At 29.9% G+C, this 17917-nt stretch overlaps 2 protein-coding genes across 2 annotated transcripts; one reads left to right on the forward strand and one right to left on the reverse strand.

Annotated features, from left to right (window-relative positions):
* The first annotated feature begins 1814 nt into the window (after positions 1–1814).
* Positions 1815–4489, forward strand: LOC118061816 (large ribosomal subunit protein uL3). Its single transcript, XM_035075394.2, has 6 exons — positions 1815–1944; positions 2505–2596; positions 2707–2817; positions 2946–3250; positions 3393–3802; positions 4043–4489. Exons 2-6 carry the CDS (start codon positions 2512–2514, stop codon positions 4299–4301), a joined length of 1170 nt encoding a protein of 389 aa, XP_034931285.1. The 5' UTR covers positions 1815–1944; positions 2505–2511; the 3' UTR covers positions 4302–4489.
* A 6105-nt stretch (positions 4490–10594) lies between these two features.
* On the reverse strand, positions 10595–14248 carry LOC118061815 (uncharacterized). The gene is made up of 8 exons (XM_035075393.2): positions 13919–14248; positions 13235–13315; positions 12969–13057; positions 12804–12878; positions 12468–12529; positions 12319–12381; positions 11509–11709; positions 10595–10948 (listed from the first exon to the last, which is right to left on the reverse strand). The coding sequence occupies exons 1-8, from the start codon at positions 14039–14041 to the stop codon at positions 10869–10871; spliced, it is 774 nt and encodes a 257-aa protein (XP_034931284.1). The 5' UTR covers positions 14042–14248; the 3' UTR covers positions 10595–10868.
* Positions 14249–17917: the final 3669 nt, after the last annotated feature.

Genomic DNA, 17917 nt, shown 5'->3' on the forward strand with positions numbered 1-17917 from the left:
ATAATTATATATGAATCTAATATATATAATTTTTTAAATGCGGAAATATCTATTTTTAAAAATTTTATTATAAGTTTTTTTAGATAATTTTCTCAAGTTTATTATTATTATTATTATTTATTTAATACATTCATTCTAAAATTATTTATTTATTATTTTTTAATTAAAATTTGCTTTTAAGATTAAACATATATGTTAGATGAAACAGTAACCAAAAAACACTGAACATAACCATAAAAATACAAAAAAGGAACAAAATTAGGAAGTACTAGCACTAACACTTTTTCCACACGGAATACTATTTATTAGTTAATAAAAAATTAGAAGAGGGGGTTTTAATATATCTCACCTCACATTATACTATTCATTGAAATAATTTTTCTCTTTTTATAATTTTTTAAATTTATGTTTTTTTTTTAAATTACCTTCAAAATTAGATTTATTTGAAATTAAACTTCATAATTTTTTTCAATTTACTTATTATAGAGTTATCCAATACTCATAACTCAAATTATAAGTTTGATAGATTGACTTAAAAAAAAATTTAATTGATTTTTTTCTCAATTTTATTATTCAATACTGGGTTAATTGAGAATTTGGCTTTATAATTTATTTCGGTCCGTTTTTTATAAGATTATCCACATCTCATAACCTAAATTACAAGTTTGGAAGTTAACCTTTGTTGATTTGGGTTATTTTATTGGGTTTTTTTTTAATTGATTTTTTTAGTTTCATCCATCAATATTGAATTTATTGAAAATCAAACTTCATAATTTGTTTTGATTTATTTTACATGGAGTTATCATTATCTCATGACTTGGTATGTATATAAGCAAATTAATCTAAGATAACCTGAATACGTTGTTGTCTTAATGTTTAATGAAAAAATTTCATCTTAAATATTTATATATCCGAGTCAAACTGTATTTAATGATCATCCGAGTTGCCTTTAAACTCATTAAGACGTTTGAGTCACATTGAATCAATTATTGCATAATTTGTTTTTTTTTACTAAAAAAACATTAGCAAAATCTATGTTTTTTTATATTAAAAAAATATAGATCCGACATGCAATATAGCACAAGTTAGTAATCTAGTTCAAAGTATTTATGATTTAAGATTAATAACTTATTGATGGGTATTTATGGGAACAGAGATGATTGATGTTTTATAGAACAAATTGAGCAGTTAACATATAAATTTTTGTTTTTAAAAAATTTTCACCATTTAATATTTTTTTTGTTTGGAAATCAAACTTATAATTTGTTTTTCTATTGGGTTATTATAATCTAATAACTCGGCTTATAGATTTGACTTGTTAACCCAAATTAATCAAAGTTAATTTAATATATTGTTATTTTAATGTTATAAAAACACATGTTATTTTAAAAAAAATATTGATTTAAAATATTTTTTTATAAATTATTCGGGTTACTTTTAAACCTATAAAATCAATCAAGATATATTAAATCAATTCCTTTATAATTTTTTTTTTTTTTACTAAAATAATATTAATAACATCTAAATTTTTTTTCACGCTCAGTAAAATTTTCACCCGATCAATCTAGTATATATATACATATAGTGGTGGCGATTGCTGCCCTAATTAATTCGACGGGAATTCAAAAGTTCATATCGTTTCTTTTCAAGCAGGGAGTGATTACTAATCAGTAGGGAATGACTATTGGGCCTGCAAACAAGACTAGTAATTACTTTTAATGGCCCTGATACTCTCTAACAATTCGTAAGCGGGCCCGTACAGCCCAACAAAAAACTTAGGGTATGCATTTCATCCAATTAGTAGGTCCATTTAAAAAACGAGTAAAAGAGTGGGGTTTTATGTCACTTGAAGTGCTGTTATATAAAGGCCAAGTAGGGTTTATTAACACAGTCTGTCTGCTCTAGAGTTAGGGGCTAAGCTTTTTTGCGTCGCCGCAGCCGGAGGTATCTCTTCTCTCTGTCTCTTTTTTGCGTCGCCAAGAAAATGTAGAATAACAGAAAATAAAATTTAGGTTTCCGAATCTCATTGGTGTATGCATATAGTTATAACTATATTTGCTTCTTTTGGAAAATGATCGAAACCAAGAGTTGTTTTTGTTTTGTTTTTCATACTACTAGCTTTTACTGTTTTGTTTTTCTAGTAATTAGCAGATCATTAGCGTAAGGTCATAAGAATCATTATAGTTTCTTTTATCTTGATTCCTTGAATATGCTTTTTTCTTGTTTTTCATATTCAGTTTCATGCCTGTCTGATTTTTTTTACACATGTTTCATTTTATCTTTGCTTGAATGCTGCCTAAAACGTTTTCTTAAGTGAATTTCTACGTTTGAAAGATCTTGTATTTTATGTAGTTTGCAATCATGTTTATCCAAGTTTGGGTTTTTGTCATGCGATGCACTAATCATACAGATTTCAGATTAAGGGGCAATTGGAACTTTACTATTTATTTAGTTAGATTTATTTCTAGTTGGTAAATCAATAAATGTTTGATTTTGTGGTGAAGGAGAAGGATGTCTCACAGGAAGTTTGAGCACCCTAGACATGGTTCCCTTGGATTTCTTCCAAGGAAGCGAGCTGCTCGTCACAGAGGAAAAGGTTATTATTTATATTTTATGTTGTTTTTGGGTTGTAATATCATTGCACCGATTGTATGCTGAAAGTTAAATCCAATTCAATCTTTTGATTCTTGTTCTGGCTTTGCTCAGTGAAGTCTTTTCCCAAGGATGACCCTACCAAGCCTTGCAAGCTTACTTCCTTTTTGGGTTACAAGGCTGGCATGACACACATTGTCAGAGAGGTCGAAAAACCAGGATCCAGTAAGCAAAATTTTCAATCTAACATGCTAACTTTGTGACGTTCATTAATATCCCTTTATTTATCAGTTTTTTGAACCAGCACAAATAAGGTATATTTGTGTGACATTTATAATTTACTTGTTCTGTAGAGCTTCACAAGAAGGAGACCTGTGAGGCTGTAACAATCGTTGAGACACCTCCAATGGTTATTGTTGGAGTTGTGGGTTACTTGAAAACACCAGCTGGCCTCCGAACTCTGAACACCGTTTGGGCTCAACATTTGAGCGAGGAGGTCAAGCGAAGGTTCTACAAGAACTGGTGCAAGTCCAAGAAGAAGGCGTTCGCCAAATACTCAAAGCAGTATGAGACAGATGAAGGGAAGAAGAGCATCCAATCACAGCTTGAGAAGCTGAAGAAATATGCAACTGTTATTCGTGTTTTGGCCCACACTCAGGTATTAACCCCTAGATTAACTTTTCACTTGTCAATTTTATGTTTCTGTGCAAGTCATTTGGCAAGACCTGTGTGATTTCTTCAGCTTCTTGTTTTGTAAATTATTTTGATGTGATAATCGTTCTTACTTTAATATGTTACAGATCAGAAAGATGAAGGGATTGAAGCAGAAGAAAGCTCACTTGATGGAGATCCAGGTCAATGGCGGGACAATTGCTCAGAAGGTGGATTTTGCTTATGGTTTCTTTGAGAAGCAAGTCCCAATTGATGCTGTTTTCCAGAAGGATGAAATGATCGATGTTATTGGTGTCACAAAGGGTAAGGGTTATGAAGGTGTTGTCACTCGTTGGGGTGTCACTCGCCTGCCTCGTAAGACCCATAGGGGTCTTCGTAAGGTGGCTTGTATCGGCGCCTGGCACCCTGCAAGAGTCTCATTCACTGTTGCTAGGGCTGGTCAGAATGGATATCACCACCGTACTGAATTGAACAAGAAGATCTACAAGGTTGGCAAGGTGGGCCAGGAGACACACACTGCCATAACCGAGTATGACAGGTAATGGATTCTTGGGACTTTGCCAGATTCTGATACTTGTGCGAACTGAGTTTCCTTGGATAAGCCTTTTTCCTGATTCTTATCCGCTGGCAATCCCAAAGAAAGAACTTGATACCAACCCATTTTTACTAATTTGTTTGATAAATCTGCTTAATATGCTTCCTCAAGTTCATTGCTAGGTTATCTAGAAATTCAGCTGCATTGACAATTTTTCCTTGACTACATTGTATGATGGAACAGGACCGAAAAGGACATCACTCCATTGGGTGGTTTCCCTCACTATGGTGTGGTGAAGGACGACTATCTAATGATCAAGGGATGCTGCGTTGGACCTAAGAAGAGGGTGGTTACACTCCGTCAATCCTTACTCAAACAGACATCTCGATTGGCTCTTGAGGAAATCAAACTCAAGTTTGTGGACACGTCCTCGAAGTTTGGACATGGTCGCTTCCAGACAACACAGGAGAAACAGAAATTCTATGGACGCCTCAAGGCATAATTATGCAACCTGGAATTATTAGTTATTGTAGTGAAATGAGTCTATTTTGGATTCTATTCCGAGGCTTTGACTAGACACAATTGTGTTTGGAGGTCTGAACAATTCTTGTTCGAAAATATTTACTTTGCAATTTTGAATTAGCATACCGGTTTAAATACTGTCGTGCTCGATTATGATTTTTCCTGTCATCATGGATTTGCCTTTTCTCGTATTTTGTCATCATGGATTTTTCCGGTTTAAGTGTATTTTGTTTCCCTGTGCCCAATTTCCCCCTGTGAAAATGGATATTTTTTAAAGTATAATATATTTTTTTAAAAAAATTATTTTTTGATATTAGTATATTATATAGGTTAATATAACAAAAAAGAATTAATTTTAAAATTTTAAAAAAAAATTAAATGTCCTGATTTCGTCTCAACATTTTCTTTCTCTATAGATGGCGTGTGTATGGTGGTTTAAAGTGGTTTCAGCCTAAACTGCTTTTTTTTTTTTTTTTTTGAATTGCATGTTGGCCATGCAAAAATTCATACTTACCCTTCAATTTATTTTTTCTTTTAGTTAGTTTTTTTTTTATTTGTAATTTTTTCTTTACATTAATTCTTTCTAATTAGATTTTATTCTAATCATTTGATTTTTTAAATTTGATACTCATTCTTTTCATTTCTATTTGTTTTGTTTTGAATCGTTTTCTTGATTTGTTTTTGTTTTTTCAATTTCACCCTTGGGCATTTATTTTCATTTAATTTTTATGTCAAACTTGGTCCTAGTTCTTTTAATTACTATTTCTAAATGGATTTGTTCTATACAATTCTATCCCTGCATATTTAATTTCATTTGATTTTTTTTCTAGAAATTTAATTTCATTTGATTTTTATGTCGAGTTTATTCTTAATTCTTTTAATTGTTTTTTTTTTTGTTTTGCATTATTTTTTTTATTGATTGTTTTTTACTCGATTTCATTCTTCAATGTTTGTTCAATCTTGTTTCTTTGTTCGCCTTTAATTGGGTCATTTTAGTCCATTTTAGTCTCATAACTCAGTTGATAGATCTGAATGATTAGCCTGAATCTTGCTTATTTGTTTTTCAAGTTTACTAGTGTTTAGTTTGCTTTCTTATTTATAGGGAAATCTCAATTTCATGACGTAGGTTGTGTGTTTGATTTGTTGACCCAACTTAACTGTCGGGTTTATTCGAGGTTTTTTTTGTTAATTTTTTTTCTTTTGTTTTGACAATTTTAAAATTTATATTTGACTTACAATCAACTTCATGATAGGACCCAACTTTAGGGTTTCATAAGTTGTGAGCTTTCTAAGATTTGACCATGTTTAAGATGTTTGTCTTGATTTCCTTGGTTTTTACAAATATTTTTAATTTCACCCCTATGATTTTTTTTTAATTTTTAAAATTTGATTCCTTATTCTTTTATTTTTTTATTTTTTTCATTAAATTGCATCCTCGTTGAGTTTTTCTTATCAAATTTTATACCCATTATTTTCATTGCCTTTATAGGTCTTTTTATTAATAATTTTCTACCAATTTCATCCTTCAAAATTAATTTGATTGAGGATTATGCTTTTTGATTGAACCTGAAATTTTTTTTTCTTCACATAATGTGACTTTTAGAGATTGGATCATGTTTAAGAGGCCTGTCTTATTATTTTTTTTTTTTTCTAAATTGACATTGTGTTATATTTTTATCCTCTTTTTTTAACTTTTTTTTTCCGGTTATGTTTTATTGGGTTATCCTCAATAATGATTTTCTATTCCACCTCACCATTTTTTAATTTATAAATAATATATCATATGGCAAATGATTTTCAATTTCACCCCCATTACTTTTTAATCTTTCAAGTTTGATCATAATTCTTTTAACTATCTTTTTTTTTATTATTTGCAATAATTTTTTATTATTATTATTTCATCCTCATTGGGTTTTTCTTATCATATTTTGCCCCATTTTCTATTTGCTGATCTTTTTTTTTTGTAAGTTTTTTATTAATATTTTTTTCATTGATTTTTTTCATTTAAAATTAAATTTTTATACATTTAAGATTATTGAGTAAACTTGGATTCATAATTTAACAAGTTATAATTTTTAAAATTGCAATAGATTTAGAAGGTTTATCTAAATTTGTTTTTTTTTTCTCTTTTTTTAAGTTGATTTTTTTTTTTAGCTTGACTCTCGTTTTTTGTGGTTTTTCTTTAATTATATTAACATTAAGTTATTTGATAATTTAAATAGGCTCAGGTGGGTTTTTCTTCTTTGGTTTTGATTTTTTTTTGGTTTATTTACTGTTGTTGATTTTTTTTTTTGTAAATATTTAAATTGCTAGTTTAATCAATGACTTAGGACTTGAATTTTTTTTAACCTATCATTTCTTTTACATTAAAAAAAATTTGTTCAGTTGCGACAACATGTCTAGTAACTACTATTGGTTTGTTAATTCTACAAGGGTTATTAGTTATTGTCAAATTTAAATGGGTCAATTCAATATATATATATATTTTTTGTTATCTTAGGTATTTTTATTTTTCTTTCTTTTTTAAATTTATCATTTTAAAAAAATATTTTATTTTAAAATTAAATTAAATTATTTGGTTAAATTTAAATACTAGATGTTTATTTCATGATATTTATTTTGTTTTTTTTATTAAATATAAGCAAGGAAGCGTGTCACGAAATTTTATTGAATCATTAGCCACCAAAAAAAATATATATATGAAATATTTGAATGCCATAATAAAGACAAAAAAAAAAAAATTAAAAAAAAAAAAAATGATTATCAAATCTAAAAAAAAATTATTATTTCTAACAAACTAAGTTATAATTCTAAAAAAATAAAATTAAAATCATCAAAAAACATTTTACAAATATTAAAAAAAAAACAATACTCAATTAGTCCATAAATCATATTTTGTGGGCACCATCGCTAGTTTTTGCTACAAGGGCAGCTCTTTATTTTCCTATCTTCATTTTTTGATCCATGAACCTTAACCTCATGTTCTGTTGGCCCGTATGGATTAGCTGATTCGCAAGTTCGGGTCGAAGCATGTATTGCCTATGTCCTCTACAGAAGAGTAAATTATTATTATTATTATTAATGAGTTGTTTGCTGGATTTAAAATAGAGGTTTCATTTGAAAAATAAGATCAATAAATTATTTAAATTGAATATGCACTGAGAACATAAAATATATTATATAGATACATATTTTGAATATTTTCATTGGTTTTTATATACTTAACAATGTGAATTCTTTTTTCAAATTCGTTTAGAAGTAGCTCTTTACATTTTACATGGTGCGTTTGAGAAAGTAAAACGGGAACAAATAAAATGAAAAATGATGAATTTTTTTAACTTTTTGGCGTATTCTTAATTTTTCAAATTTCGTACCAATCATTAATTAAGTGACAAATATTGGTTGTTCAAAACTCCAATCCTCAAAGCACATTTTTTGAACTCAATTGCCTTGTGAAGAGATGGACAAAGGAAACGAAGATGTTGCTTGTGTGTCTCGGGTACTGCAAACTCAAAAATACATGGGTGTGTGGCGAGCCTCTTGAACCTCCTCCTCTTTCACGCCCTCAACTTTCTAAATCAACCGAGAGCCAAGGCCTAAGCGACGACACTGATAAACTCTTTATTCAAGGATTGCATCTAATGTTAAGTATACACATTGATGGACAGTAAGTGTTATTGCACCATTCTACGTATAATTTCACCCTTTTACGTTTCAAGTCAAACAAATAATGTTAACTAGTGTATCATATTTTATATACAGCTCATTTGCTTAAGAGAGATTATTCAAGAACCATGATTTAAAAAGGTCAAAAGTAGAGTGATTAGTCAACATATATAGACTTGGAAAAAAACCAAGCTCACGTGACGTGAGTCTAGAGATCTACCCTTAAAGTTCAACTATGCGTTAAAGACAAGCACATGTGGATCGGGTAAAATATTGGATCCAACACTTTTAAGCTTAACTATGCATTAAGTTCAAGTACAAATAAGTTTGACAAGTCGTCAAGCTCGACTTCTTTGGATAAGGCTACACGCTGAGCTCAAGCGCATATGAGTCTAGCAAGATGCCAGACCCAACTCTACTGAACTGGATTATGCATTGAACCCAAGTGCATGTGGACCTAGAAAGATGTTGAACCCAACATCCTTGGGTTTAGGATCATTACAGATCTAAATATATAGTAAATGGTCTTTATTGACCTCATGTTAAATCGTAAGGCTACCCTTATAACTCTTACCGTAGAATGTTAAGAGCTTAGGATAGTCATCTTTCTACACTCTCAGGTGTGTAAAAATCATCAAAGAGTCGGTTATATTTCAATCAACATTAATGTTATGATAGTATTATTCTCATCAACATTATTGTCGTATACAAAATAAGGTATAAAAGTTTTATATAACTATGTTTTTTTCTCATCGATATTAATGTTGTGTAAGATTTTTCCATTAACATTAATGTTGATATAAGTAATTGTTTCCTTACTAATATATTAAAAAAGAAAGACTTTTGATCATTTGAGCAAAACAATAAGGTTCAAGGTACAAGAAGTATAAATACTCTCTGAATCACCTAAGTAATGCATCACGATCTTGATTCTCTTATCATATATTTTCAAAGCATTTATCACATAAAAACTAATAGCAAAGATTTTTGTCTTTAGAATTTATTATTTTTTTCCTCATTTATTATAATCAATTACTATAAAGGTAATGACTTGATCATCTGAAAGTCTCAATACTCTATAAAAAGAGACTGTTTTGTAGGAACTGAGACTTATACCACAAATCTTCTACTCTTCTAGTTCCTAGTAAATAAATATTGATGTAAAAGTATAATCATCCATTATCCAAATACTCAAACCGTATTCCTGAGCATATTGAGTCTTGAAAGATCATCATTAAAAAAGCTCAAATTCTAAAGCAAGGAAAAATAAAAAGAGACATCATAATAGACAATGATATCGAAACTTTATAGTTGGAGAGCTATTTGTAAGATTTGTCTAATAAAACAACTAAATTATATGAGATTGATTTAACTGTTTATATAAATAGTGAATCATATTAATATGTTTTTTAAATCATTTTATAACATCTTTGTTTTATGGCTTAGTTGTTTAGTGCATGTAAACTGATTTGAAACTCGTGAATTCAAGTTATGTTGGGAGCAATATTATGTTATATGTGACACACAATTTATCGTTCGCCCCTTATAAAACAAATTACCATTAAAGCCCAACAACACTAGGTCACTCAAGCTTGCATGTTTATGTAATTTTTTGTTGGCTTTTTATTATTTTGTTTTTTTTTCAATTACATCTTTTAATATTATATTTTTATTGAATTTTATCATTCAATATTAAATTAGTTATAAATTAATTTTTATATTTTTTTTTATTATATAATAAAATAATCAGTTTTAGCATGATAAAAATAAAAAATAATTAAATTTAGTGAAACTCATAATCTAAATCACAAGTATAACAAGCTAGCCAGGATTGACCTAACTTGTTTCTTGTTTTTTTTTTTTTTTGATTTGTTTTTAGATTTGTCAAGTTAACCAAAATCATGGTAATATTATTTAATTTAAAATTCGATTAAACAAAAAATAGAATGTAGATTTTTCAAGTTTAAACTATTTTATGAATTTAATGACAAGGTAAAAAGTTTCATACGGTCTAGGTACAGGCCATAGCACAGGAAATAACTTTGCAAATACTTAAGCCGCGTCTTAACTAATTCTCTAATCCCAGCACCAAAGTGATTCCAAGTAATGTCAGCAAAACAAAAGCTAAATTATGTCAGGGGCTTAATCCTCACAATCATCAATTTTAATTGTGGAGAGGATTGTTTCACGCTTTCGTAGTTTTCCCTTTACTAGCTCATCCTTCATTCGCCACTCCTTTTTCTAAAAATAAGAGACTTCTCTATTTTCTTTATCTCTATAACTAAACAAAAAGATAACACAATTTCAGCCTATTGCTCTCTAAACAATCCCACTTGGAATTTCTGAGTATCAACGCACATGAGATCATGGTATGTGTTTTACTTGAATAAATGGCCTGAATCAACTTCAAAACAGATATGCACTACTCCTAACGCGGTTTGACAAAAAAGTTCTGAAAAACTATGAATGTCTCGGCAGGCACAGGTGTGTAAGAAATCAAGCCGTTGCAATGAATTTGCACTGTAAAACACAGGTAAAGAGAGCACATTCACAAGAAAAAACCATCGAAGCTAATGCCTGACTTATGAAAACACAGAAACGCTGGAATGGAACTAGAAGAATGTACTGCTCTATTATTCCCTACACGAGAAGAAAGTATACAACTTTTTTGGTTTTTGTCAGAAGCGGTAAACAAAAATAATCCTACCTTCAAACTACAAAAACAAGGCCACCACGCATGATGAACAGGAGCTTACTATAACTAACATGCCTGGAAATTAATTAGTGAAATCCACTGTTTAATTTCTATTTCACTTAGAATAAGGCAAAATAAGCAGAGCAGGCATCCATTCTAACCAAATTCTACAGCCGAGACTAGGGCTCACTCAGCTGCCTGGGCTGGGCCATCCGGTCTGAAACCCCGGCCACGCCCACGACCCCTGCCCCTGCCTCGTCCTCTCCCTGCATGGCCAAATAGTTCTAATTTCAGATGAAGATGATAACCAGAAGAGCATATATCATTTGAAAACCATTTCAGCAGTTCACCAATGGATCACTGCTGTGCACTCCAGCATCACCTTATTTGACACAATGAACTCCAAAAGAGAGCCAAGAAATAACTCATAGTTTTCTTCTCTGTTTGTTTAGCTAAACTGAAGTTCTGGATACTTCCATCAATGGATGTAAAGATGTTTTCAAATGATGAGGAAGAAAAGTGTGATTATAAGAAAACAAAATATGATTAATTTGGTTTCTAAAGATCATAAAAAATAACTATCATGCCTGCAAATAGAATGAATTGAGTTGTATCATATAGCATAAATGTGGAGGAATTCCATGATTCAATGCAAATGAGGACAGGAGCACAAGGGAGACAACTAGAGGGTTCCTTTTATGCAAAGCTGGACAATTATCAGCAAGAGGAGGTTTTCTATTTGTACTTGTCACAAATTTTATTTGTAACATCTTAAAATCTATTGAGCAGGAAACAAAGTTATGATGACATGATTATGAAGTCTTACCACGGCCCTGGGCAACAAATGCTCCGCCACCATAGTCGTTATAGCCACCTGACTGTTGTGGCATATATCCACCACCATAACCTCTTCCACGACCACGATAACCCCGTCCTCTACCACGACCTCTCCCCCTGCCACCATATCCACGCCCACCATCCCAGCCACCATCTCCATTGTATTCCACCACTCCATTGCTAGTATTTCCTGTGCACAGAATTGAAAATGACTTCTTGTTACTTTCCCCAAACAAAAGCAGATATAATGAAAGATAAACAATGGGCAAGGAAAAAAATTGATCTGAGGTGGAAACAGATCTATTAGCCAGTTCAGATGATAAAACTTGAAATAAATGTTGCGTCGCTGTTTTGTGGAAGTGATCCAGCTATTCAGACATCTCATCCCACCAAAATTTTCTGCTCATCTATAATTCACATAAGCACCAACATATTAAAGAGATCAACGCCAATCATCAAAGTTCATGTCATAATGTTCCTACTAAATACAAGGACAGCCTATATGCAAACCATTTTAGACAATAAGAAAGTATAGTTAGTTAAGGTACTGCAACAATCCCTGTTACAAAAAGATTGCTCACCAACAGCTCAAGCAAAGCATGATTTGGCTGATTTACTCTATCTCCTAAATCCCACCCAATATTGCTTCAAAAATCTATTGCCTGATTTAAAAACATTGACTCACCAACAGCTAAATAGCATACAATATATAGATATTAGAAACGAAACACGCCCCCACCTGCAACCAATAGAAAAGGAGTAGCATATTAAGCACTGTTAAGGTTGTGCCATTTATTACCTCTACCTCTTGCCATTCCTCGACCACCACGCCCTCTCCCCTGCCTACGAGGAGAGCCCCCCTCTATATCAATAAGAAGAAAGATAAATGTCAATTGACATGCCACGGAGAGATTACAATCAGAAAGAAATGCGAAGCATTTGCATTACCTCCTTCATAATCATATTCAGCCAACGGTTTCACTTGATCAGCTGGAATAGGTGATTGGTAGCTAGAGAAGAAGTAGATCAATGGTATTAAAAATGCACCACATTTAAGACTAGAAAGTACTCAAAAATCTTGTGATTTCTCCATAGAACATTATGTTAAAAAGCTAACAGTTTTATACATGCATGCTTACATATTTATGGATGCAAGCTTATGTATATATATATAAGTATAATACAATAGAGACTGCGGTGAAATAGCATTGACTGAATTTTGTCTCAATGAAAACCAATTTGATCAGAGCATTAGCTTTAGGCACAAAGGCAGATCCAACTTACCCTGTGGAGGATGTATCCAGTTCCTTCTTGGATAGAGTAATTGTTATCACCGACACATGACGAGTGGTTTCCAAGCTGTATTGACGACAAATGAATCAGTAATTGCAATCAAGATAAAACAATACACCATAAAGGGGCACGGAGAATGCTCTGGGGAACTCTTACGGGAGAAGACCCTCCTCTAGTGGCTCCCACGTGTCAGTTATATCAGTAGAGCCAATGGATGTATTCTGATGAAGACCAGCAATCCTTCTCTGAAATAGAGAGGAAATTCTCGGTATAATCAAAGATAAAACAAATGGAATGACAGTTCTGACGATACCTTGCAAACATATTCTAGTCTCTGTGTTAATCTCAATGAGAAGGTGCGGAAAAATTAAAAGGCAAATTAAACAGGGAAAGCAGCAAAGCAAAAAAAATTAAGGAGCTACCTTAATCAATTCAGCAATCATTACAGTCTTGTTTATGGCTCTGCCCATGGCCTTGAGAGAGATTCCATCAGATCCTTTCTCCTGTTAAAGTAACAAAAAGAAATCACCTTTAAATTCAAAGCTATAGCACACCATGGATGAATATTTCACTTAAGGATATGCCAACAATTCTTAAATAGGCTGAATTAGCAAAAACTGATGACTGTCAAGACAGAAACATGTCATCATAAAATATGCATTTTTTAACAGATAAGATCAATCATATCCATGAATCTCATCTAGAACGGACCGACACATGAAAGTGAAACAAGGCTGTCTACAGCACCGTCTGCAAAGCTTTTACTCTATCAAGTTGTAGTGAATAATAGTACTTTCTACTTCAAAGATAAATAAATAAATCAAAGTCAGAGACAGACACAAATCCCGCTGCACCACACAGGTATCTAAAAAAAAATAGCAGGTCATAATAAGGAAAACTACAGAGAATCATTATGCTTTACTTGCAGTCTTGACAGCACAAATAAATCAGCCTAAATTTTATTTTGAAAAAAAAGAGTAAGAAAACGCAATCTCTGTATAAGCAAGCACACGCACAGGCACTCGACTTGTGAGGTCAATTTATTAATCAACATTGAAAGATATGAAATAGTTTATCGAAACAGAGAGAGAGTAAAAGAAAAGGACCAGAAAGAGCGTAGTGGCATAAGTAATGTAGTTCCTCATTCTTCCTTGAGTAGTGATACGAATCTCATTCTCATTAATCGGTGTTTCGGTTCTTGGCTTCTCTACCCTCTGGTACCGATCCATTCTCTATGACGCCAAGAAAATAAGCAGGTTGAACAAATTGAAGAAGCTAGGGTTTTTTTTGGTTGGCTCCTACGGTACCGTTTTCTGAGTTTTGAGTAGCAGCGCAGGGTTCTCTTCTCTTGTGTGTTTTTTGTTTTTCAGCTGCGAAGAGATGAGGGAGATAAGAGGGGTAGGGTTTCTTCTGTTTTTTTGAAAAGAAGGGCGGTCGCTTCGGCAACGAGACCGGCTTGTTAAACTGATGACGTGGCTCCCTTGGGTATCATTGTAATTGTACTTTCCTCCCTTTGTCGCCACAAAGGAAGGACGGGATATCTGAGAAGCGATGTCGTTTTTGTTACATTTGAGAAGGTTTAGTGGTGTTTTATAGTATATTAAAAATTGCTTTTCAATTTTTTTTTACTGAAATGTATTTAAATAATTTTTATTTTTAAATTTTATTTTTAATTTTGACGTGTCAAAAAAATCTAAAAATACTAAAAATACAATTTAAAGCAGAAAAAAAATAAATTTTAATGAAAAACAATTTCAATTTTAATTTCAAACAGTCACAAGTACCCTCGAGTTTGTTATTGGCAAATTCTGAAAGTTCAGTTTATATATATATATATATATATATATATATATATACATGTTTGTTTGTAGTTATGTTTAGTTCATGCTGTCCATTAAAAAAGAAATGTGTGTTCTTTTTTCATAAAAGAAGTATTTTGCAAGTGGCATGCTTTTTTGAAGAGAACAAGCAACAGATAACAATGCTTGATTGCTTACGATGGATGCATGAGTGTCTTAGATTTATAAATAATAATATATGATTTGTACAACAGATACAGGTATTTATAAATCTATAAGCATTTAGGATGATTTTTTACAGAATAAATAATAGTATTTTTTTTATTCTCTGAGGATAACTAGGCACTTTTTTTCTTCTAAAATTATAACTACAGAAAGACAGTAAATTGGTGACTTCATTGTAGACCACGAGAGAAAGCACGACGGGTTCGCAAAATATTTTTTTTTTCTTTGAGGAATTTTCTAATTCAGTTATTTTTTTAATTTTATCTTTTTATCTTTTTATATTATCCTGATTACAAATTAAATATAATAATTTATTTTAATTAGCTTGCTATTAGATTCTCATAATGTTAAAAAGATATTCTGATGTAAAATTAATACTTAATTTGATATAATAAAATACAATTTTATTACTTTAAATAAGTTAAAAGTACAATAATCAAAATTAATATAAAAATAAAAATACAACTTTTTTTTTCTTATCGTGTACCAAGGGTATATTTTTGAAATTCTAGTCAACAATTATTTTTTCTCATTTTTCATTTTCACCCATGCTTATTGGAGTTTTGACATTGTAATCTTATATTTTGTTTATTTTACATTTTAGGATCCTGGATTTTATGAAAAGATAAGGAGTCAGTAAAAAACCAAAGAAGGAGAGAGAAATTTTAACAACAAAAAAAGTTGATATTTGAACCAATATGTTTTTGTTTGATGGAAGAAGTTTAATTTGTATATTTTTAACTCCTTATCTTAAAAAAAAAAAAAAATCATGTTCACATATTTTTTTGAAATGGGGTGGTTTTTGAATTTTTGACCAATCAAATATTTTTTGAAGTTAGAATCTATGAGTTTGTTTTAGATGTTTTAAAGTTAAAATATATTTTTGATGTCCAGAAATAAGGACTTGATTTTTAAAGCACCTAAAATGGTTGAAAGACAATATTTTGTTTTACAAATATGTGATCAACACTTCATCCGCTCATTTAAAAAAAAAAAAAACCAGGATAGTTAGGCGTGCAGACTAACCTTCTTTTCAACAAGCTAGGCACGTTAGCCTACCAAGGCTCATGTGTTCCTTGTTTTTTTGTTTTTTTTTTTTAAAATTTAATTAAAATTTATCAAAAATAAATAATTAAAAATGCATTTGAGATATTATTTTATAAAGTATTGTTTAGTTTTTAATTTGTTTTTAAATAAAACTCTAGCATTTCTTTTAATATTAAAAAATGCTCTTTTTGCAAAACTTTTTTTTTATTAAATTCTATTCAACGCTTTCCGGCGCATGTCTACTTTTTATCATCATATAATTATATATAAAAACAGATTTTAAAAAATAAAATTACGAAACCTAACAAATTCCATGACCTATACCATTCTCATTTACTTGATGCCTTCCCATGCATCTCTATTTTTTACATTAATAACTTTTATTAGTATTTATTATTGTATATAGTTCTTAATTTATTTTATTAAATATACATGTTGAATTTTAAATTTATAATTAAAAATTTCATCAGTACTGGAAATGAAAAATTCATTGATAATGCCTGTACACTTGTTTTCATGTTTTAGAAATTGATATAATTTTGGAGTGTTTGGCTTTGAGTCCTAACATGTTTTTTTTTATTAAAATTTGATTTTTTTACTTTAAATTATTCTTTTAGTGTTTTTTTATTGTTTAATGTGTTAATATCAAAAATAAAATTAAAAAAATAAAAAATATTATTTTGATGCATTTAAAAATAAATACATTAAAAAAACAACAACTACTATATTCTCAAATACCTATAAATTAAAAAAACCCACATATTGCACCATGACTATACAAAGTTGGCTTAAGGTGAATATAAGACCTTGAGAAAAAAAATATAAATAAAATCTTTAAAAATATTTAAGAAATAATTTTTATTATTTTTTAGAGCATTGAACAATCTTCATTTCGTATTTGAAGTCTTTTATTAAACAGATATATTCACAAAGCATAATTAAACAAACGTATATTTTTTTTATTCCTGGGACCTTTTTATTAAGGTGGGGTTCTGTATCATTGCCCAAGTTGCTCATAAGCTAATATTTGAAGAATTTGTGTAAAATAAATAGCAATTTTTTGAAAATTCTCATAAGATTATTTTTTATTCTTCTAATTATATTTTACCATAATTGTATTTCAAGTCACCTGAATTACTCGAATATTAAACCTGCTATCCCGATTATTTCTTGTCCAAAATCCTCTTAAAAAATTCAAGGAACTAGATAAAATTAGATTCTATAAATTTTTTGATGGTTTAAAATTAGGTTAAGAAAAATTACAAACACGTTAATTTTAGAAATTTATAAATAAATAAGCATATAAATAAATAAACATAATTCGAGTAACCCAGTTTTTTTTCACGTATTTTTTTTTTGTATAATTCTTCAAATTACATATTCTCCCAAATTTAGTACCTGAGTTGGTTCGGATAGCACTTTTTAAAAGTGCTCATCCCTAGAAACAACAATAAATAAACCTAGACAGAAAAAAATGAATAGATATTTGACGATGCGAGGAGTTTTTAAAACTGATGTTTCGATCTCTCCTTCTCTTTCGTTCCATGATATGTCCAGCCACGACTATTTCCTCAACTCCGGCTGCCTCCTCTCTTTCATTGTCATGTTTATTTTTGTATTTTAAAAATATTTATTTTATTTTATTTTAAATTAATATTTTTAAATATTTTAATACGTTGATATATAAAAAAAATTTTTTTAAAATAAAAAATATTATTTTGATATTTTTTGAATGAAAAATATTTTAAAAAACAATTATAATCATACTTTTCAAATAAATTCTACCTTTTATATGTATTAATATTTAGATTGACAGTTGAACATGAGGTTATTTTTAAAAATATTTAAAAAATAATTATAATTATATTTCTAAACACCCTAAAAATAATAATGATTGAGATGAAAAGTTTGGTTTGAATGATTGTTAAAAAACAACCTTTGATAAAACTCAACTAAAGTTGGAATATATTTCAAAAAGACGGGTTTAAAAATCCCTTTTAAGAAAATAATATAATATAAGTTATAATTTATAAA

This window comes from Populus alba, chromosome 5 (genome assembly GCF_005239225.2).
Source record: "Populus alba chromosome 5, ASM523922v2, whole genome shotgun sequence".
Lineage (NCBI taxonomy): Eukaryota > Viridiplantae > Streptophyta > Magnoliopsida > Malpighiales > Salicaceae > Populus > Populus alba.

What these genes read in the sequence shown, in the direction of transcription:
- LOC118061816 (XM_035075394.2), top strand. Translation starts at nt 2,512, where the DNA reads ATGTCTCACAGGAAGTTTGAGCACCCTAGACATGGTTCCCTTGGATTT. An exon ending in TGCTCGTCACAGAGGAAAAG is followed by an intron (nt 2,597 to 2,706) that starts GTTATTATTTAT and finishes GGCTTTGCTCAG; the next exon opens with TGAAGTCTTTTCCCAAGGAT. An exon ending in GTGTTTTGGCCCACACTCAG is followed by an intron (nt 3,251 to 3,392) that starts GTATTAACCCCT and finishes AATATGTTACAG; the next exon opens with ATCAGAAAGATGAAGGGATT.
- LOC118061815 (XM_035075393.2), bottom strand. Translation starts at nt 14,041, where the DNA reads ATGGATCGGTACCAGAGGGTAGAGAAGCCAAGAACCGAAACACCGATT. An exon ending in CTAGAGGAGGGTCTTCTCCC is followed by an intron (nt 12,879 to 12,968) that starts GTAAGAGTTCCC and finishes TCGTCAATACAG; the next exon opens with CTTGGAAACCACTCGTCATG. An exon ending in ATTTGTTGCCCAGGGCCGTG is followed by an intron (nt 10,949 to 11,508) that starts GTAAGACTTCAT and finishes TTGGCCATGCAG; the next exon opens with GGAGAGGACGAGGCAGGGGC.